The 24,236-nt window shown below is 33.3% G+C and overlaps 3 protein-coding genes across 3 annotated transcripts in view; 1 reads left to right on the forward strand and 2 right to left on the reverse strand.

Annotated features, from left to right (window-relative positions):
- Positions 1-24,236, forward strand: part of LOC124532756 — a 116,760-nt gene that overhangs the window by 12,946 nt on the left and 79,578 nt on the right. The gene's annotated exons all lie outside the window — the stretch shown is intronic.
- On the reverse strand, positions 8,567-9,929 carry LOC124532759. The gene is made up of 2 exons (XM_047107820.1): positions 9,314-9,929; positions 8,567-9,105 (listed from the first exon to the last, which is right to left on the reverse strand). Exons 1-2 carry the CDS (start codon positions 9,498-9,500, stop codon positions 8,618-8,620), a joined length of 675 nt encoding a protein of 224 aa, XP_046963776.1. The 5' UTR covers positions 9,501-9,929; the 3' UTR covers positions 8,567-8,617.
- Positions 12,161-15,220, reverse strand: LOC124532758. Its single transcript, XM_047107818.1, has 4 exons — positions 15,053-15,220; positions 14,516-14,715; positions 14,149-14,302; positions 12,161-12,748 (listed from the first exon to the last, which is right to left on the reverse strand). Exons 2-4 carry the CDS (start codon positions 14,700-14,702, stop codon positions 12,376-12,378), a joined length of 714 nt encoding a protein of 237 aa, XP_046963774.1. The 5' UTR covers positions 14,703-14,715; positions 15,053-15,220; the 3' UTR covers positions 12,161-12,375.

Here is a 24,236-nt window from a genome sequence, read left to right on the forward strand (position 1 = left end):
TGCTCCTTCTAAACGAATGAGAAAATGACTCGATTGTTCTTAGATTTCATCATTTTATCAATTGCCATTATGACATAAGAATTACGTTAAATGTGTCTGTTGTTTTAAATGTTTAAGTTACAAAACGAGGAAACATAAATTAAATAACAGTAATAATAAATGTAATAATAAACATTAAACTTCAACTAATAGGTATTTGATATACCACGTACTTACTAAAACAATCACGAAAAATAACCATGCGACCCATAAAAGTTATTCGTATTATTATTATCTGAAAATACAATACTATTTTAAGAAGTCATTTAAAACAACAAATTAATCCTAACAGAGAGCCAAAAATGTGTAACTATTAATGTATTATAACGTAGTAAATAAATGGAACGCCACGCTGTTATACATAAAGATAAAATGTATAGATTACAGACAGCGATCCAGCTGATCGTGAAACTGTATCGCTCGGCTTGACAGACTCGGCTAGGGAAATGGCGCGAGGTTGCCGCTCGGCGTCCCATGTTCGAAACCGCCGCGTTGCCGCTCCGCGACAAACACACCGAACTTATTTGCCGATGCGAATTGGATAAGTTCGCGTAAAGACATAGTCGTAAGTTTGTTTGTATGTAGTTGTGCTGTGTGTGAGACACGTCATTAATTGAAATAAAGCAAAATACGATACGATATGGTTTCTTTAACAATTATTGTTACTCATCAATAAAAAAAAACTTCTGATAATTTCGAGTAGGTATTGTATAACGCTGACTTATTTCCAAGAGCTTAAAGACGAAACATTAATCTAATTTATCGGATAAATAACTATTTAGAAATAAAAGAATGATTTCAACTATGTAGGTACTGTATGCGCGTGGGTAGGTATATGGAGATCAAAACAGAAATAGGGTAGGTATTTGACGTTCAAAAATATTTGAAAAATATTGAATTAGTTGCCATAATAATTTAAAATACATATAAATAAATATATGTTCTACCTGAAATATTCGGTTCAAAAACAACTTTCAATAGTGGAAATAATTTTTACTCGTTCTTAAAAATGCGGTATCTTATAACGGTGTCGACCAATTAAATATGGCGAAACGGGTTCTCATAATTTGGATTTTGCAGTTAATTGGCCGGGCCGTGAAAGAGATAGCATTGAACATGAACGCTTACTTACTTCTTTTTATAAAATTAATATGGACCAAATGCGGCTAAACAGGCTCCTTAATATGTTGATATTATTAAAAAACCACTTTATTATTCGTGTACGTCTAGAAACTTGTTACGCGTTAAATTTTAACTTTTAGAACTTATGTACTATTTAATAAAGATGATAAGTTTATTCATGGATAAGTGTATTTGTTACATTAATTCTACTTTACTTAACAATAAAAAATTAAAATGTTAAAATTGAATCGAACACGCAACTGCAGTCAATGTTGCTAGCTTCAATTATTTAACGTTCCACTGTGTATTTCAATAAAAAATATAGGTACATTTAACAAAAAGCAGGAGCGCATTTTTTGCACGTAACATCAAATTGATTTAACCCGTGGCATCGATCGGCGTGTTGCCGCACCTCGCGGACGGCATCCCCGCGACGTTGCCACTCGGTGCGCGCTATTATTATTTATTGTTGTAGCCCGCCCGCTGCACGCTTGCGTCACCCGTGCATTGCCCGAATATATCCTATAGTATAATAGTGTTGTGCAGTCCTCGGGTATCCTCGATTTTTTTGGAATGTCGGCCTCGACTTGAATCGATAACTCTTGTACATACTTTGATGTTTGTATAGAGCTTACTGTCTTTCTATTTACTTTCAATTGCACATTTCATAATAACAATTTTAATACGTATGTTAAATGTATTAACAACAGTCTTAGAGCACTGTTTAATAATTATTTTTTGTTACAATAATGACGAGACATTATCGAGATGATATATCGAATGAAAGCAAAGCGCTAGCTTTCGCCTTAGTTGAATTCACCAGCATGAAGGTCTAGCTGATTTTCGAGGACTATGCTTGTCCGTTTCTAGAAAATATATTTTAAGAATAGATATTGAAAGCGGACTGACTATTTTAGAAACCTTTTAGTCGTTACTTACAATATTTCGTTCAGCATATTATTGAAGCTTATTTACATACGATATGTTATGTATGGCGTTTGTATATATTAAGAAACAGATGTTAGACTTTTCATTCTTTAAAATAAAATATTACAAAAAGCGGTTTTGTTGCCATCACAATGCAGTTTCTAATATTTTAAGGTTTTAGTAAAGTAAAGTAACAGCCTGTACATTTCCCACTGCTGAGATAAGGCCTCCTTTTCCATTAAGGAGAAGGTTTGGAACATATTCCACCACGCTGTTCCAATGCGGGTTGGTAGAATGCACATGTGGCAGAATTTCGATAAAATTAGACACATGCAGGTTTCCTCACTATGTTTTCCTTCACCGCCGAGCACGAGATGAATTATAAACACAAATTAATCACATATATATTATAGCGGTGCTTGCCTGCGTTTGAACCCGCAATCATCGGTTAAGATGCTCGCGTTCTAGCCACTGGGCCATCTCAGCTTTCAGGTTTTGTTAATAATAAATCCCACTTACATTATTTAACATTTTGTACTCCGATCGCGATGGGGTTGTTTTTATTTCAAGTTTAAATTTAAAAAAAAAATCTATTTTGTTTAGTAATACTTACCTCAATTTGAAAAAATCTATCTCATAAAGGGATATAACAAATTCGTAAATTTATTTACATTTGTATAATAAATGATATATATAAACAATTTAAGATGGCTTTTCCAAAAAGTAGACTCACCATAAATTGATTTAAACCCCGTTGTAGTTTGATTAGTCAATGATTTTGAAAGTATAGTTAAATATATGTGTTTTTAGTAGGTATATTATATTGTGTAATTTTAATATGATATTTGAAGTCAAGTTAATATGCCTAATTGCATGGTAGCGAAAATCCGTCCCATAAAATATATAAAAAAATCGTTTAATTGAAGTCCTCCTGACTACATATTGGCCATGATGGCCAATGTCAAGGGCAATCCCACTTGGCAGGAGATATTGCGCAAACATTGGTGCATTGTTCATTTGCTGACTCTCGTTATCCGATAGCCAGCTCACACACAGACATAAGTTATCAAGCGTAGGACTGTCCCTTGGAAAACACAAATTGAAATCGAACCTTTCTTAGAAGTAGCTACTAGAAAAGTGTAACGTAAACTTTTCAATATTCTGACTCAGACTTAAACCTGGTACTCCGGAATTTATAAATAATAAATAAATAAAATAAAAAAAATAAAAAATAAAATTTTATTATTAAAACCGGAATTTATAAATACACAAAAATAATTAATTTCACTGACAGCAATCCTTTCACATTACGATGAAACATAGCATTCTTATAGATAACGACTATTAAGAAAACAATATTCACAAAATAAAATTGAATGATAAAACATTTAAAGAAGGTAAAGCAATAATTATTGAGTGATAGCTGCTTAAGAAGGGGTAGTATTTATATGAACGTGTAATCAATTATACTTTTAATTTTTGTCTCATTGCTTAAAACCTGTAACGGGTATAATATAATCTACAATTGCGCGATGACGTCACATACTCCGTCCTCTTTGAACCTCTTTGTTCTTGCGTGCTTTATGAATATAAGTCCATTATATTTCCATTGAAACCAACTTACGTTCATCACAATAATTATGAATACATCTCCTCTTCGTAATTAATCTCATTTTACCTACACGACCCGCTGTCTGTGGATTTAATCGGATTAAATTTGTATTATAATAAAATTGAATTGAATGAAATATACCAAATTCATCAATATATATGACAGGCCAATAATGCTTTTGACTCTACCCTGAAGGAGTTTCGAAAATTTGTGATTATTACTATATCACCTTTCTTTAGACACGTATAACCGATGTACATGAGTAACACAGGTATTTAAAGAAAAACGTACCAAAAATATAATGACTTAAAAAAATAAATTCACCTGGTTTTTATTTTGAAATAGAGATCAATCGATAGCTTGAAATACTCTATGATTATCCTATTACTTGCGTTTATCCGAAATATAGCTCTGGACAAACAGACAGACAGCCAGATAAAAACAAACGTTCGTTTCAGTAATTAGCAAATTACAGTTGTTTTGAAATCACAGACAGACATTTTGATTTCATTTATTAGTATAGATGTAAGAGAAAATATTATTCTTAACATTACCCGCACTCTCATATAAAATAGAATTATCAACAAAATGTCCAACTCTTCTTACGTTATCCCTATTCAAAGGCTGCTCGGAAAAGATAAAAGAAAAAGATAGTAACGTTCGCTACTGCCATTTCTTATCAAAGTTCTTATTTTGTTGGCCGTAAACTTAAATTGCTTCCATTCGCAGACTTTTTTAAGACTTGTCTTCATTTATATTAACTAACTTATAGCCGGAACTTTGTACGTATTGGTATTCGAACATATATTTCAAACAATATATTCCGAACAATCTGTATATCTATGCCCATCCTATTGTTTTGTTATAAGCGTTGCCAATAAATAATTAAAATATTTTTTTGGTTTGGCTAACACCTAAGTATATCACCTAAATGTGACCGCTCTTAAAATCTGATGATAGGCATCCCTGCCAATGTTCAGCCAATCTTAAGATCGTTCAATAATTCATATCCGAATTAAACGGTAATCGAAATAAATAGTATTGTTTATCTATTCGAAATGATGCGTTTTATCCTGACGGATTACTTAACGTTAGCTGTGGGAATTGAAATGGGCCAGTTTGATTACATACCCAACACAGATGACATCTTAGATACCATAGTTAGCAAGCCGTAACGTTATATGAAGTTGATATTTAGTTACCACCAGGTAACCCCTGGATTTTAATTTAGAGTGAAATAAAACACTAATGTCACTTGACAAATGAAAATATAATATCGACTTTCTGCAGTATATTTTGTTTTTTGTTTTTAACCTAATCTATAGATACGCATTTATTAAAAAAAATGCAAGTTGTTTATAATAAAAATCGTTTTTTGAAAAGCACTGATTTGGTATATCTTAATATATTCATTTAATTATTTTGCAACGATATGCAAGCAATTTTTTTCGTGAACTAACAAGTGTTTAATAAAACAAAAAATAAGGCATATAAATTTGTTCGGTCGTAATGTACTATCTATGCTATGCATCATGAGTCGTGCGAAAGTTAAACTATAAATCAACCTTGTCTTCAATTTTAAGTAAATTTCATTTGTTAATAGAAACCTTAATATTTTTTTATGTCGTACCGAAATACTTAAAATATGTTGTCTTCAAGTATTTCGGTCATGGCTCATCTCAACTACAACCAACGCGAAACATATCATAGTGCTATATGTGCGTAAAAGTAGGCGCACTCTTTTTTAACTCCGACCTAGAATTTTAATCCAAGCCCTCACGAACTGCTTCTAAATTTGTAGGATAATCGAATAATAAGTCGCATTGCTATATATATAACATAGTTGTAACACGTTTTCAAAATCTACGAGTCCAAATTATAACTACCTATCTTTTATTTATATATATAATACTTAAGATACATATATGATGACAAATACGATATGCATGTGTCGTCAATTGTAAATATGTATAAATCACCACCAAGATTGTTATTATTATTGAGAGTTAAGCTATACACAGTAATTAAAATATTCGTAGGAATGTGGGTTAAATTAAGAAGTACTCCACCTACTGACTTCACCACGCACCCCATACAGCATTACAGTAAAATGTCTATAACTAGAACTGGGAGTCGACTCTTAGTCTAGATTTTAAAGCGGGCGGCTGTATCGACCCGCTCCGTCTGCAGCGCGGGTCACTCAAGGTCACGGAACAGGACAGATTTGTCGCTACTATCTGGGATAAGAGTTTTAACCCACTGCAGCACACAGAACCATCTATGTGTATCATGATTGATTACATTACATATATTTTTGCATAATTCCTACGAGATGTTAACAAATATTTAATTAATTAAAATATTTCAGTTATACTTTTACACATCCTCATTTCATTTGATTCTTTTACTTGTAATGAAACTATAAAGTTAGCTTATTATATTTATTTGTAATTATTATGTCCTGGCTTTGAAAAGAGTTTTTTTTTAACTAATAGTAACTTTTTACGATAAACCTCACTGAGGCATCGACCATATTAGATGGCTAAAAATCAATATACTTACTGGTAACTATATCACATTGCAAAGCTACAGGAATTGAAAAAAAATTATCACATAAGATATACCGTAGGTTGTTTTTTATTCCCAGAAACACAATTACGAATGTGATAATATTCATTGAAATTACGTACATTGGTTTCGTCGCGATGTTTTCCTTGACGAACGCGAGATGAATTATAAACACAAATTAAGTACATGGAAATTCAGTAGTGTTTGCCTGCTTCATAAAATTAATGTGAAAAGTCTCGTAAACCTACTTACTCAAACGATTTTAATCTTTCTTCCCCCACGTCTGACATAATAAGTAATTTTAAATTTCGTCAAAATAAAAAAACTGCCACAAACTGTAAGATGGTTGGAGTTATGTATATTATTATGCATTTTATTTTCTTGTAATAAAAAAAAACACAATTCAAATGACTCATAATATATTAAAATTTTAACTGCTAATGTACTTAGAAATATTTATTATTTTGGCAAAAGAATCTTTATAATACGTATGATTGTGAGCAAGTTTAAGCAAACTCAAATAGTGCTAGTTGCAAGTTGCAACTAAACGTTTCTCGGCACTTGTGTAGGTACTGTCATTAACTGGTATGAAAGGCAATCCCACGATAATGGAACCGGTTACTCCAGGGTTACAGGCGGACGGACTTTCGCCTCAATTGATGTTTACATGTATATTACTATAGCTGATAAAGTGACAATAATTAAGAACCATTATAGATGCACAAACCCCCTGCCCTTCTATTCTAGTACGAGAATTCTTATCAACGCTAATTAAAAAGATGTCGTACATTGATTTATGAAAACCTATGCTTAGAATTTGTTTAGTTAATCTTATATATGTCTTGTATGTACTTAATTGTATTATATGAGAACTGAATGTAAGATACACCTACCCTAAAGATGTGAAAGTTGCAGCATCGATCCTGTCGCCTTGGGTTATTGCCATCTGTACTTCTAGCACAAGCTCCAGGCTTGAGAGTAAAACAGAATTATAGGCATTTATTCGATAACGGTGGTGACGTTGTTTTAACAAAATTAAAAATGATGCTACAAGTTTTTAAAACGGGATATTTACCAGGCTTTTTGTTTTTATTTGGTGGAATAAAATGGTTAAAATCTTAAATATGATGGCGTACAGTCTTGTCGGTTCAGTGATCTCTGACTTTTGATTTATTTATCAGATAAAGATCTATGTGTGAATATACATATAAACATACATTTTTCCTGCCACACTATCTTTTTGTTTTCTTTATATAAAATAAGAGTAGGTAACACAACTATCACCGTCATTGACATTTTCAAATTACTACAACGCTATTATAAAGAAAATACAAACGTTACATAACGAAATAAGTAGGTTGTATGAGTTATATCGTATCACGGGTACGATAAACAAAAGACACGTGTTGGTTATACATACAGCTTGTATGTATGTAGGTGAAATTCAAGTTTCAACGAGTGTAATCGGAAGGGTCAGCAGTACCCCGGCCTCCTATATCGACCGCGCGACATTGCCGCTTCGAACACTTTCCCCGCGACGTTGCCGCTCCGTGCAGACTGAATCGTGTTGTTATGAGCATGACTTGTTGCTGTCTATGAGTTTCTAAGAAAACTTCTTTCTGGTTTCAATTTTTTATTTCGATCCCTTAATACTTTTCTATGCTTTGATGACGTCATTTGTAGTAATAAATTTTATTTTTTTTAAGTAATTAAAACGGTTTTTTTATATACCCAATAAAATTATAATTTCAAATATAAATGGGTATGTTTGCTTTTTTATAAACCGTAACGTGAGAAAAAAGTAATAATAAAACGTTTGCTGCGGTTGGAGCGCTTTAAAACGCTACATTAATCATTGTAATTAAGTAGCGCAGCGCTTTTTATACTAAATGTTTTAAACTTTGAATATGCAAATTACATCCCGGGAATAGAAAAGAACATTCATTATCTATGGTCTTTTATCCTACAAAGTATATGTTATTATGTATCTGTAATATTTAAAAGTAAAACTTAATTTATTTTTGATATTACAATATTTTAAAATGCAATGAAAGTATACCTACTAAGCATTTATCTAAATTAGAAAGATATTAATTACACGGATCTTTTATATGACTTATGTTATATCAGGATTTGTATACTGTGCACATGTTGAGTGTGCATAAAGGACTGTGTTCTTTGCCTGTGACCGTGCTCTGGAAATATAATATACTTCGCTGACTTTTATTGAATTATACTTAAAAACGAGTATTATTTATCAAAGCATAAATAAACTCATTGAAATGAAAAGCGATATGCAAAACTATAACTATTATATTTGTTCATTTTTAATATATTAAAACGAAGTCATTAATAATCTATAGTATTAAATTCGGGCTTGAAAGTTATTGCTTCTGACCTAATATGTTTTATTAGCTTCAAAACCTCGCATCTAAATTCCAGTTTCTGGTCTAAATCGAACTCCCTGACAGCTGGCAACAATGAATCGAAGAACGACCTATCTTCGTCTTCCGTGCAATGCGTTTCGACCGTTTGTATATTCGGCGTTTCGACAAATTCGATCTTATCGAATTTCTCGACTCGACGCCGTTTCAGGTTGACGATAGTCGAAGCCTCCTCGTCGCTGTTCGTCGTGACTTCGATGCTTCTGGGCTTGTTGATGCTGACGTTTTTCTCCTCGTCCGTGGTGTCGTCCTCGCTGGTGTGGTTCTCGTTGTACCGGCTGCTCAGGAAGGTTAAGTGTTTCGCGTACATGTAACCGCGTTTTCCGTCTTTGCGTTTTAGATTCCGGACGTACGCATCGCGTATGTTACGCCACTTGCTGTGTAGCTTGCGATCTGTAAGTTATTTTGTCTATTACAAAAGGCATAAATATTAAAGTTCTTGATCGTATGGGAAGGTGATGTTTTCGATGTTTATTTATGAACATTTTTAAAATTATATAAATTGTATACAACCAATTTTGAATGGATAATAAATTGACTAAAATATGGTTACTTGGATTATGAATATTGTTGTCGTAACCTATTACTATACTGTACTTACAGACTTCTGTTTTTTCAACATCTTTCATATTATCGAAATCCGTTATGAAAACCCTCGCCACGTTGGCCCAAGCAATCTGCTTGTCCTTGGTCTTGTACCTGTAACCGTCACTGGACACATCCCATAACTCTTTGTGTTTCTTTATTTCGTTTATAAACGTTTCAGCGTCCAGTGAGTACGTTGTCATTTTGAATGAACCACGTGTTATGTAATATATATAGATGTGTACAAATTACTATAGACAATTAAAGGGAATAGTTTTTTTTAAATGTAACGTAAATGTTATTTATCCTCATTTTGCACAAAATCTTTTAATAATATCAATTTCGTAATATTAGCTGATAAAAATGTATCCATAATGAATAAGTACGCAACGCTTTCACACGAACTCGCCGCGGCCTGGCAACGTGCGTCGCAGCGACCGACTTGGCAACGCCGCCGAGTTTATCAATAACGGTTGAACTTTACGTAGTATCGCTCGCTATCATAGGATTATTGTAAACACAGATATATTTTTTAATGTTTACGATTATTATGTATTCACTAAAATATACGTTTAAGGTATAAACGCGTCGAACTGACACGACTAATCCGCACGAAGTGACGCACCCGCAGCGCCAGTGCGACGTCGCTCGTCGCACAACGTGGTGTGAATGTAGACTCGGCCGTCACGCGAGTTTGATCTCTATGGCGTTGGAATAAATGATTCGATATCAAAGCTGCGTTCCAACCGCTGCAGAGCCGAGCGGCAACATCGCAAACCGCAGTAACCGCGCCGCGCCGCCGCACCGCCTCGTCCGCTGTTATTGGACTATTTTGCGTTCTGTTTATATGGAATTGTAAATACATTTGCTTTTATCAAATATATTCAAATGAACATTTGAACTTATCTGACTATATACAAGTAACTTTAGATATAGTATTTAGTCAGGAGAGATAGTCTATCGTACAGACATGTTACATATTAATGTGTGATTTGTACGTAATGTTAACTGGTTCGTGTGAATATAACGAGATGCATTTATGAAATGTATGCAATCTATATAATATTTAATTATTTACTAAAACATCCTCAATTAAAAATAATAAAGTTTGTCAATTATGTTTGTGTACCTACAGGAAATCCAAATACATATTAAATATGTAGCCCATAATCTTTAAGGCTATTTAGAGGACGTGACGTTTTGAACGTTTATTTATACTTATAGCCATTTGTTGTTTATTAATTATTTAACATTATAAATATTTAAACATTTTGGACAATTGTTTTCCGAGCTTTATTTAACGAATGATACGTTTACAATAATAACAGGGAAGTTATTTTAGCGTCCATTCAACAGAAATCAGGATAATCGATTAACCCGTCCCGTTTCAAGGACGGTTTCATTTAGCGGCAACCTTTGCCTTTGTGTTAGTGCCGTAAAAAAGGCTGTATCGAAAGTAATTTGTTGATTGAAACTGCTACACGGATTGAAAATATTACTTCATGTATAAACTTTGTGTATGAAAAATCATTCTATTTCATTCACTGTTCAACTAATGATGGTCTAAAAATAAAAATACATTTCTAGTTTTATATAATAATTATATAACGTATTTTTGTTGGAAGGGGACAAACGATGGTGAAATCTTATAAATAGTTTCGGTCACAGATTTATGAGAAGTGCATAATCGCGGTTGGCTCGGAGCCTTGGAAAGTTTAGAATTATAGCGAAAGTTGAGAATTTGCAAAAATTTTCAATTTTCCTTCATAAAGTTTGTTTCTGAACGATTACGTTCAGCGAGTGAGAAGTTTTGACTGTAATGCTGTTTAAACTTTAAAATGTTTTGTTTAGACTTGTATTAAGTACGTGTTTCCAAATTATTCTTTTATTCAACGTTTTCGAGTTTTAAACGAATGTCGTTTTTGTTTCAGGTATAACGATAATCTGGTAGAGGGGTAATTACTAAGACACATATCATTTATCACCATTTAACTATTTAAAAGGTATTTTTTCTGGTTTTTGTACCTCCGATGAAAAACGAAAGCGGTATAGAATCTGCTTCTTCTTTTGTCTGCCACAGACGATGTTTATATGTTAAATAATTAACTTTGGTAGCAATGTTTATTTCGTATGATGACTTAATAAATGTACATTATAAATAAAACTCCAAACGTAAAACTCAGAACCACATGAGCGTAAACAGGGCATCGATTGCCAAGTTTGTCGGCTCAAAACTTTAGCGGCCAAGTTTCGTCCCCGGTGAGCTTACTTCGTATGTGGGATGTAAGCTAGTAACAATGTATGTTGACCGAAACTCGTTTTAAAAACGCGAGAAATCCCTAAACGATGTAATATATTACATACTGTGATTACAATGTTTAAAGTAGTTTTGTTTAAAAAAATATCATCATTTAAAAAGGGAACAATGTCTGTGTTCTGATACCATAAAATAAATAGGTGCGAATATTATTAAAAATAATTTTATTGAAGTGAACTTTAAGTACTAACCTAATATAGAATTTACATAAGACATTCAACAACTCTCAAAGACTATAAGTACAAATCATAATTTATAATATAATGTGTACTTACTTGTACCACCGTTTAGTCACATTACTTATTAGACGATAGATATTTTACAATCTTTATTCTTCCAAATATATCGTGTATAATAAAAATGAATTAAAGACAATAACTATAAAAAGTATTCAAGTTAACATAACACCTATCAATAACGATAAAATTGTTGAATCTTTTAAGTACTAGTTTTATTATACATGCAACTTTTTTTCGATGCATATATAACTATAATGTACATAAAAAATCATTTTTATTTATAAAAGAAAAGATGAAAAATTCTCAAAAACAAGCTATGAATCCGTGTTACCGAGAATTAATAGATAATAATTAATTTCACCAAAACTATCTTGTACATATGAATTCTGTACTTTAATCGGACACTTTCATTTTGAGCTGATCTAAACGAAGGTTTACGTTAATAAAATGTCAGAAAACTTCATGATTAACTAAGTCAATTCCATTTTACACTTACATCTAATACTCAGTTATATCGTGAATCTATTCCGAACTGTCCCTCCTTTGTTTGACCATTCCGTTTCTATCCGAACTGCTGCCAGGTATTGAATTATTGAAATGTGAATTTACGGCTTCCTGCATCACATTTGCTATCTGAGCCCTCGCCCACATCTTTATATTCGCCGGTAATTGCTTCATTTCCGGTAGAAATGAGAGCAAAAATAGTTTATCGCTGTCCCCATCGTCAGATATATCCACGGGGAAGACCGGCATCTCCAACTCCTCTGGAGCCTGGTCCCCGTCCGAGCTGGATTTCTTTCGACGTTTTCGTCTCGGCGTATGACTTGTGTGACTGCTGAAAAGAGGATCTTCGGTCTGGTTGCTGAATATCACCTGGTTACCATCTTGATCGTCGCTGGAAAAATAAATTACTTTAAATAGTTCGAAATATCCAGTAACTATAGTTTCTGATCTGAAACTGTAATATTAAAATATTCTTAAATCCACGACATATTACCATCTTAGAAAGAATAAGATGTACTACTCTCGTATGACATTGTATTCATAATTCTTGTTAATTTAAGGACATCGACAAATAATGCCTTTAATGAAGATTATCGGTTTGTATTTATCGTAAGCATTTAATTTACAGTTATTTTAATTATTTATAAAGTAATTACGCGGTCCGACGACGCCGTTTCTGATAAATTACCAATTATTAGCAGATTATTGGGTACTTCGATTGAGCAACCTTTTGTGTTATTCGAACTTCAAGTTAAAATGCGTAAAGCATAAATAAAATCTATCGAATAACAGAAATGGTCATCGGAATTTTATAATTTATCTGATAAAAAAAATTCTGATAGAAGATGTTATTATATTAAATAACTGCTTTATAGTGTATTCAATATACACTATAAAGTATATGAGAACCTATTATGAAATCAACCTGTACAGTTAACGAACATCTATACCATAAATCCATGAAAAAAAACCTACGCAGTAACAGTCGACTCGCAAAAAGCTAACCCGTGTATCATATGACGGATGCTTTATTTCCTACCTGTCAAGGTCTTCGGCCCCGCGGGTCATAACTCAACCAAGTATGCAGTTCTTGCTCATTATAGATAACGAGATTGTGTCAAAAAAAAACATTTAAAATCAACATTCCAATGTTCGCTCAACTGAGGAGTGACGTAAATTTTCTGTGATTATTACGGATAGTTTCGTCTTCGCGATATATATTTTGTAGAAAATTATTGATCCATTTTATAAACCTTTCTAAAAAAAATGTCGCAAATCATTTCAATAATCTCTTAAAATATCTTTTGCACCAAATTTTTACTGCAACATTTTCTATAGCCGGGCTTACCTACTTAGCTAAAATTCAACCCTTTTAGCCTTTCAAAGCCCTTCGACCCGAATCTCAAAGGATTTTCCGGTCGTATTCCTACACTAGTTACTTGATTGGACTATTGTGCCTTTAAAGGAATATTAGCGCATTGAATATACATCTTAAGAACAGTAGTGTGCCGTGCCTTGCCTTGACTTATAAAGCAATTTAAATACTTAACTGGTAATTTGTTATTTCAAAATGTGATTTAATGACGTTAGTACATTTTAAATGTAAGAAAATACTATTTAATTCTTAGTCTAAATAAGAGACCGAGTGGGTAAGGTGATCCGTGAAGACAGTTCGACTATCGTAATACATATGTAATATATATACTGAGTAAAAGTGTAATGACCCCTTGAATCACTGGGCGTGATCAGATTGTATCGCAAGAGTGAAACTACTAAAGTTCCCATACTCACTCATCACTGACGCTGCCCTCGAAGCCGCCGAGGAAACTCATGCGTTTGAAGTATATGTAGACGCGTCGGTTGCCACGCGGCGCCGCGCGGCGCGCTCGCAGCTCCCTGTTGTACGCGTCCCGAAGCGAGCGCCATTTCCTTTGCAACTGGAGGACTGCGCAGTGCGCGACATTACGTCAAGATAACACCTGAATAACTTTTTTTTTTATACTTCAACTTAGAATTTATTTACTCTTTTCAACTCTTATTTTTTTTTTTTTTGTGGACTGTAGGTACTTACTATTGGATATTATACTTAAAACAAATAAAAAAAAAGAAATGTTTAAGGAAATATTTGTATACAATAATGTGGCAAGTGTGTAGGCACCTCGATCGTACGCAGTTGCCTTATTGAAGCTGTCCCAGTCGTCGTATATAGCGGCTCCGACCTCCTTCCAGAGGTGCAGCTTCTCCTCGCGGTCCGCGGGCTGCTCCGTCCGGTACAGACCTGGACGCTTCTTTATTTCCTCAATCAAACGCGCCGGGTTCAATTGGTAAAGCGTTGTCTTTATCATCTCACTCGTTTTGCTGCATAAATAGTATGCTTCATTACATACGATATTTATCGTAAACAAAATCGACAGAAATATAAAAGTAAACTGAACCAATGTCGCATCAAACTTTTAAAAGATAATGCATTTTCAAAATGGCAATTTGTGTCAATTTTTGAATGCGGTGATCAATCTATCAATATTATGGTTACTATAAGGATCGTTTATTGTTAAATAGCTGCCTAATATATTTTATATACTCAATAATTGTAATCTCATGTAGGTGTAGATACAATACAACAATCTCTAACGAGTGTGACCGTAGTGCAAGTCGTAAGAACTTGTGTTGATCTCGATAAAACACAGCCACTCACCTTTACTACTTATACACTTTCCAAAAGCTGAATCTGTATGATTTATCACAGAGATCTCAGTAAGGTCTTGTGGGTCAGATTAACGTTTGTTGTGATATTGTTATGCGACAAAACTGACGCACACTCGGGTCGGACCGCGCCGTGCGACTGCCGCGGATGCGCGCGTTGGTCGCCGGTGATTGGCCGGGTTGCGACAGTCGGCCCGCCCCCTGCGACTCGGCAGTCGCACGTCGCGTCGCCCTGTGAATGACATTACGTCACTTGTTGTTTTTTTTATTGTCAAGGAAACTAACTTATTTCAAATATATTTTCAAAAACATTTTTTTTGCTTCTAGTTTAAATTAATATAAAGCTTTTAGTACACGTAATAAATTGAAGATTTCATATACGGTATTAAAAGCAATATGTTTTTACCATAATTAAAATCACATTACTATATTTGTATGATATCATTTGGACGCGTTCGCTCCATGAACATTCTGATGGGAAACCTAGTCATCCCAAAACATGGCAATTGTCAAACATTCTTCGAATGGTGTCAACGGAACCGGAATTGTTAATAATAATAACATTACGAATAATATGAATAAATATCACTTTGAAATTCTTCTAGTATGTATTCAATTGTATAAATTATATCATTTGTTAGGTAATCTGTAGATTTTCAAAAATATGGGTTAATTGTGAACGCGATATTAGTTGTTATTGTTTTTCCTCATTTTATGTATTTAATTATTCATACAACTTTTTAAATACGCACACAATTTTTTTTTTTTAATCCGACATTGCGTGATCGACGGCCAGGGTTGTCGCTGATGCTAAAAATGAAATGCCAATTTTTGTTATCACCTTGAATAGATCAAGACTTATGTATTTACTCTTAATATATTTTCTAGAGAAGATACCGTTGTTAGTACCTCCTTTTCTTCCAATGTTCAAGTTTTTTTCAGCTACATTGTCACATACAATTTCGCTACGTAAAATGTATAACCATCCTTAGTTTGTGTCGTTAATTTGAAAGCTGATGGTTATTTATCAGATTTTAAAGGACTTATTTAACGCTGACTGTCTGTAGAAAGGCATGTTATTGATACAACACGTGGTAGTAACTTTCTTATTTAAACTTCAGCCATTATTGATTTTTCTAGAGAACAGACTTGATAACTCTTCACCTTTATATTATTAGCTTTGTCAAATGAATCAGTTCTACCGAATAAAGATAATTTTGTTTTGCCTGAAAGCAAAAATAAATATATACAAAGCCCACCTAAAATATTGCGTGGAAATTAAATGCCTACACCAGAACTGAAATGTTCGTATTCCGCTGTCAAGAGCTGTCATTCGTACGTGAAACTTATTCCGAATTTATGCCATTAATAATTTATTTCATACTGCTGTGTCGCCTTTGCAATTTAGCTTTAAAAGGCATGTAATGGACTGACTAAGGAACAAATAAATTACTTTATTATTTATTAACCTGACATGCATGGGCTAGTATAGTTACTTTCACTACTAAATAAGTATAGACTCACTAATATACTTGCTAATACTTTGACGTTCTTTTAAAAATACTTTTTTTATACCTAAACATAACAATGTATTATTATTCAGCTTTAATTGTTCTTTACAAGTGTTATTGCACTGATGTTAAATAAACTGACAAAAAGCCAAACAAAAGTCAGTTCGGGCACCTGATGTTTACCTAGATTCTTACGTAAAGCTAAACATATCCACTTGAAGCAGGATACCTGACAACCCTGAATACAGTACAGTCCTGTTAGTTTTATAGATGTTATAGATAACATAGTTGACCATAAAATAATTTGAGGATAAATATTCATAAACCACTATTTAAGCTTGTTTATCTAACCGACCGGTAGAGTACCAGTAGGGATCTCAATGTTTGCTTTATTTCTATGGTCGAAACTACATCAAACTAAAAATGAAATTGTCATTTAAACATAAATATGAATTAAGAGTTTCACGTAAACCGTCAGGACATAAACTTAGGTATCTATAGCGCACCCTACTTTATACTGAGGAAACTTCATTAAACTCACCTTTCACAATCATTGGGTAACGTAAAGATGGATAATACTTGAGATTGCGTTTTTGTATTTAATCATCCACATAAACAAGTTACTCTGACATTATAAAGAAAGCGAATATGAAACTAATTCGATCGTAGCATATGACTAGGTTATTGTCAAATTATAAAAAAGGTAATCAATGCAGTTACGTCACATGCGAGTCTCAAGACCAACCCGACCATATTGATTTTGCACGCCGCGGTGTAAGACTAAGTGCAAACTTACTATGTAAATGACTGATATCACAAGGAGTAAAGATGGACAAACCATGGATTTAGTAATGCCCTTTCATGTGCTACAAACAGTTCCTAATTATTTATTATTTAGTCTTTTCTACTGATATTCACTTTAATTTTACTTTTAAAAATTCTGATACAACTTCGGCGATATAAAAAATGAAATATCTTCTCGAATCGACCAATGGTTTCGCATCAATTCGATGTTGTTTATTTTGCTTCAATTGGATTGTGGGTGTAATTAATAAAGATGGACGACACTGTTCTTAACTGGATATTCCCTTCATCCAACAGGGATGAGGGAATGTCCCACGGCAACGCATAAGCCACCTCTATATGGTCAGTTTTACTCACTTATACACTCACTGTATTACTCACTCACTCACGGGTACAAATTATAAATAAAAAAAATTAAATCGTATAGCACTAAGAAGTCATTTTACCAATTGTTCTATCAATACGTATAGCATGTATTTCTTTAATTAGAGCCTTAGTTGCGATATGACCCCCTTTATACAAACAAATGTATTTTGCCTCGTTATAATATAAATATAACATGTTATGAACCTCGTTCCTCAGTAATGTCATAGTTCATCATTAATGTGACCATGTATCCGCGATACCTAAGGCTTTTTATTTAATATGGCTAGCAATATACATATAACATTTACATGTAACATTTTTTAATTAATTACGTTTTATTTATAAATAAAAAAATATTTTAATTAACACACAATAAAGAACAAGTATTCATTTTGAAGATTAGTTATTAAGATTATTAGGTATAAAGGAATCTTTGAAAAACTAATTCGCAGGAACTTTTTTCTTGCCTAAAAATTCTTCATTGTATAGCAATATAATTATTATTTTTAAATTAACAAAGTCGTACCTAATGTATGAAGAAAATCGGTCTAAAAGTTTTCTATACATTAATTCTTCAGCCTCAGAACATACTATCTAGGTAGTTTTACGGTAAAATGTTTGAATACATTAGCGCGCGGGAATATAAATATTATTTATATTATAATTTATAATATAGTAAGTTGGTATTCTCCGCAATTTCATGACGCATTGCTGCAGAGCGTTTTAAATAAAGAATCCTCACAGATTATATCAATGCACCACCCAATGTTATTCAAACGTCATTGCATATAAAAAAAAATATGGAAGCGCCACGGAAATATTTTTTTCATTCAATAAAACGCGCCCTTGCCAACTTGTACCACCGCAACTCTGTCAACACTTTTATTTCATTTCTTTTAAAAATATATCAACATTTTCCTTATTCTTTTTTTAAATACACATTTTAACTCATAGATAATGTTGTTTTTGTGAATTGCAGTGTTACTTAGAAGAATTTTTCTCATAAAATTTATGGTTTATTGTTCAAAATATTTCTATGCAGATTCAATTTAACCAGAATAATATAATATACTGAAGGTACATATTAATAATGATTAATTATTTTTGATATTTTTATGGTAATGCTTCGCAATAATTAATGTATCATCGAGTCCATTTTGTTGATGGTCTTTATTAACATTTGACCTCATTGCTTTGAGAGTACAAGCCATAGTTAATTTTACGGTTCTAATGTATATAGACAGTTGTGGTGTATTTTCCTGTCTGCCTAAAAAACATACTGTTACTTAGATCTTGTACATAAATGTATTATAGTATTTAATTGTGTGTATTTATATCTTATATAATACATTATATCAAATATGATAAACAAATTCGAAGTATTACAGCGAATATAATTAATATTCTCCCAGAGACAGATGAATTATAATATCTTTTTTTTGGGTACGTGTAGACGAAATGTGTAGGCGTGTTTAAATATCACTCTAATTTATACAAAAAAACAAGTCTTGTCTGGTGTTATTTGATTAATTCAAAAAGTATATATTGTATTTTTTGTTAACACGGTATAGCAAAGCGTAGCAAAAACCATAAAAGTTATCGATTATATCACCAAACTAATCTTATCGCGTAAACACTACGCCTGATTTGTGAACCTACGAATCAGTGCGGAATCGCAACATATAATTACATAAATTACAACATTGGCATTGAAAATTTTTCGTTTAAAAATAGCTCGAAAAACAGATAATAAAATTAGTCGTAACAATATTGTGCACGAGTTCCAAATTCCAATTTCAAAACAGTCTCGTCTCGTACGGTAGGGTGGGCGTCACGCGGAGATACATAAGTATAAATACTTATATAGCTTTTGCTGTAGTGTTTATAAAGTCTATAATTTACCAACAACGTTCAGCGCTCCGTGTGGCCTATCGTGCGAGGTATTGATGTAGGTGGGAGCGGAGCGGCAACGTCGCACTCAACGTTGCCGCGCCGGTACCGCTAGGCGGCGTTGCCGTCTCGACCCACTTACAAACGGCAACAGGGGCCGGTGCGCCGCGTTTTTTTCACTTTGCTAAATTATTCGAGTTTGTTTATAGCTTAATTGCGGGCGATTTTTAGATTCCGACCGAAGCGCTTCCTGGATACTAGCGCTCAAAATGTTTACGATTCAATTACTTGTTTTTCTCTTTTCACGTGGAACTTAAAAGTTGTAAATTTACATTTCAATCTCACGATAAATAAAAACATAATTTAGTCATAACAAAAAGTATAATTTTGAAATTAAACATTAAAATTTATTCTTGTTTTTACAACCTTCGCATATGATTTATATACATTGTTTTATTTAAAACAAAATGTGTAAAGTAAAAGGTATATATTCTGCTATGTTTTAATTTTTACAATGTTATTTTACGTTTAAAATTGAAAATAACCAAGATAGGTGTACCATTCACAAAAATATAAAGATCGATACAAAATACAGTAACAACAAATTTATGAAATAAATTTTGTACATAGAATATTATTTCTTCATAAATATTAACTAAAAAGTTTAATATTTACTGACATTCACTGTATATTTTAACGACATTGAGAATTTTCAGAGGTCATCAAGTCTGGATCTTCCAAGTTCGAAAATTGTTTTACTAGTTAAAATAAGTGAGAATTAACTGAACGTTACTAATTTGAAACTTAGATTCCCAGTATATTATACAAGATTATCACTTCAATTACACGAAAGCCATCGGTTTCAAGTAATTTTTTTGTCAGATAAGAATAGTATGCAAGTTCTATAATAGGCTAATTATAATCTTATATTAATCATACTTATATCTAGATCACAGATCTGAAACGAACTAACTATTTTTACTTGGTGTGCGTGACACTCGCCATACGTCATACTACGCCCGTTTACTGCATCAAAATGTAGAGTTAAGGCTTCAAAGTCAAATTTATACGTGGTGATGAAAAAAGACGAAAAAAACTATATATTGTAGGTACTCAGATTACTTCGAAGATTCGTGTATATATAATGTTTTAAAGTTCGCTTTTTTACAGACCTATTCAAATTAATACTTGTGTGCTGGTTTTGTTTCTTCATTTATTCATAAAAAGAAGCCTCAAAGGGAGACCTTACAAAATACATTTAATAAATATACCTGATTTTATTCGAAGCAATACTTATATATACAATGCGATGAATAATTTTTATATAAATGCTAAGGTAAATATAAAAGTATGGTATAGTTCAATGAAGGTCGCTTAGAACGTTCGGAGTTAGTCGTTCAACTTTATCCGTAAATACGTTTTTGTTAACAAATAAAGCAAGTAGTCAGATCCTGTACTGTACAGGCTGGGTCAAAATAAAGTTGTGCTGAAAAAAAGCTAGATTTACAAAGATAGCTTAAGTTTAGTAAAGTGTACATTTAGTTCGAAAATGACGATTCAAAAGTGGTTTTATGATACTTGGATGGAGAATATTTTGATTAATTAGTATTACATTCCCGTGCCTCGAAAGCCACGTAAACCCTTCGCTGATCCTGTGCCTCAACTCCATCTTTTCGTGTCGGATCATGTCTGCCTCGGATTATAAGTGTTCCCGTGCTACATACATGTGCCCTTCAATATCAGCAATTTGTATATTTGGTGTTTTAGGGTAACCACCTAGGCAGATATTCGGTCAGAACAACTTTATTTTCAAAAAATAGACGTTTCTTTTAGCTGTATTAGATATACAGTTTCATTTTAAAAAGAAAAACAATATCGACTAGTTCTTTATAAATTCATACGATCTGCAATAACAATATATTTGAATATATTGTTATTACAGGTCGTATCGCATCGAATGAAACATTTATTTGATGCCAGTCGACGACGCAGAGATGCTTCTGGGCACCTACTTCCGACAAATATGTTTTGATTTTAATTGACTCGCAGAAGAAGGCCAAGTGGCATACGATGATACTCGTAACATTATAAGATTAAAATGTATTTCACTCAAGTAGGCTTTTACAAGCACTCATGTGATAATCAGATTCACGCTGTACGATTACTTGGTATTGGTCTTTGTGCTGGACCGTCTGGATAGGTATTACCTACTTCTATATTGTACCGTCAAACAGCAATACTGCTAGTATTGGTGTGTTCTGATCCGAACGGCGAGTGAGACAGTGTAACTATAGGCACGAGGGACATAACATTTTCGTTCTCAAGATTGGTATCGCATTGGCGATAAAGGAGTGGTAACTTGTATTTCTGTCTGTATGTCTTTGAGAAGTGGTGACTGGTGACCATAAGGATTCATTAAAAATACTCTTTTATCGTATTTTATTCATTGATGTTACCATATCTAAAGCTTATGCGTAAGTTAATCCGTAGTTTTATCACATATAACATCGTATAATATGAGAAGGCGCAAGACGAAACCCGAAGCGTCTCTTCTGAGAACGAAATTAGACGTGCTGTCTTGTGTCGGTAACTTTGCTTTTATTCGCATCATTTCTATTCTTCCATTGTGTTTCAGTTAACAAAGTGAACACCTGCCATTGATCGTACAGTACAGTACAGTACTAGACGTACCTTGTTTCTGTGCTGTTTCATCTCATCTACTCAGGGTTGCCAACTCGTAATCAAATAAAATATGCTAATTTTAATTCTCCTTTAAAATATAAGCTCAGATGATATCGAGGTATCTTTTTACATATATATTTATAATAAATTTCATAATTAATATAAAACAGCTCCTATCAAATGACCGCGTGGAATGGTGGCAGGAATGCTAGCGGCATTTCCCAGTTGCATCGCAATTATGATCCTCTGCCCATAAAATGAACCAGTGTGTCACCAGTGGGGGCAATAAGAAGAGTTTTATATGTTGTTTTTTTAAAGCATAATTTATTCATCTTATTCCTGGAAATCCTGGAAATAAAATATTGTATTTAGTGATATAGCCTAACCCTTTATTTTGTTCCGATTGATGTCCGTTATCGACACCGGGTTCTATTTAAATCGATTAATTATAATTGATTGTGTATATCTAATGTCACGCTGTTATTAGTATATACGTGTGATAGACGAGTACTGTATTGTTGCACATTATACGCACCCGATTTTACAGCTCTCAGGGCCGTTTGCTTGCCTATTGTAATATAATAAATATATATTTTTTACTTTAATTGCACGCGATGAAAGTGAACCAAAGTTTGCATCGAGGTCGAATTTCAGTGCTTTAAAACATTTGACGCAAAAGGGTTTCACTTGTGTCACGTGACGCCGCCGAGTAAGAGCTGCACGCGTTCACTTATTGTTTACTTTTGTTCTACGCACAATATTGCTTTAAAAATATTGTGTCATGTATACGATTGAATTCTTTGCGTAACGGCTGCGAGCCGTGCCAAGTGCTCGCAGATTGTTTTGGCAGTGTCACGTAAGTCGGAGAACACACGAGAGACGATCATATTTTTCAATTACAGATAACGTAACGTTCTGTTCATAATTTTGGTTTGCAATATTAATGACTAAAGCATCTCATCAATTATCTGATGTAGTTAATTTGTTTGTCCTATTCTCAATCGTCTTGTTGTCGAATCTTATCGATATCTAGATTAACGCCCGCCATGCGTTTTGTAAGCCTCTATATAAGTTTAATTTTTAGTCAACAAAATTTGTTTTCATTTATTTCTCAAATCCATCGCTCTGTAGACTAGGTATCGACGATGTTTAGAAAAAAAATAGAAAAAGATAAGATTAACGTACATATTATGTTGAAACAAAATAAATAGACATTTAAAAATAGAAGAGGATGATCTATGAAAATACATTCAGGCAGTCTGCGTCTACTTTATTATTTTTATTCTATGCTGTTTTTGCGCCACCAGTTGCGGGCACAATGCACGTCCGGTGTATTGTAGGATCATCTGCATTCTGCATCTTTATGTTCACTTGCATACGAGCACACACGCACACACGGCCACGCGAAAATATACCGTATTACCGTTTACGACGAGCTAGTTCTCTTATGTGGTACGCATACATGTAAATAATGCTATCTGGCGGGCAAAAACGTACTTTATGTTAAGTGGGCTAGAGTCGTAATTTGTAGTTACGTTATAATATTGCATGGTATATGCAAATGTTAACAATACAGTACAATGACCATCATTGTGCCGGTAAAGTATAACTTAATCTCCACGTTCTGTCCCTGATAGATGTTTAAATAGTGCGCAGGTAAAATAGGTAAGGTAGGTACTCAACCTACAAGAGGTGCGGATTTTATACTTGTATTCTCTTTGCGAAATTATCTTTTGCCGTGTTTCGAAATCTGTTTAGCTTAGTTCATTAAGGCGCGTTTCAATGAAATAGTAGGTAAATTTTGGAAATGTTCGTAATTCCTTCGTAAGTGCGATTCGTGGCAACAAATAAAATCCCAGTGATTGAACTTATATAACAGTATTACACAGGAGATATTTGAAAAAGCATGATAACATATATTGT

The sequence above is a fragment of the Vanessa cardui genome, chromosome 10 (assembly GCF_905220365.1).
Source record: "Vanessa cardui chromosome 10, ilVanCard2.1, whole genome shotgun sequence".
In the NCBI taxonomy this organism is placed as follows: Eukaryota; Metazoa; Arthropoda; class Insecta; order Lepidoptera; family Nymphalidae; genus Vanessa; species Vanessa cardui.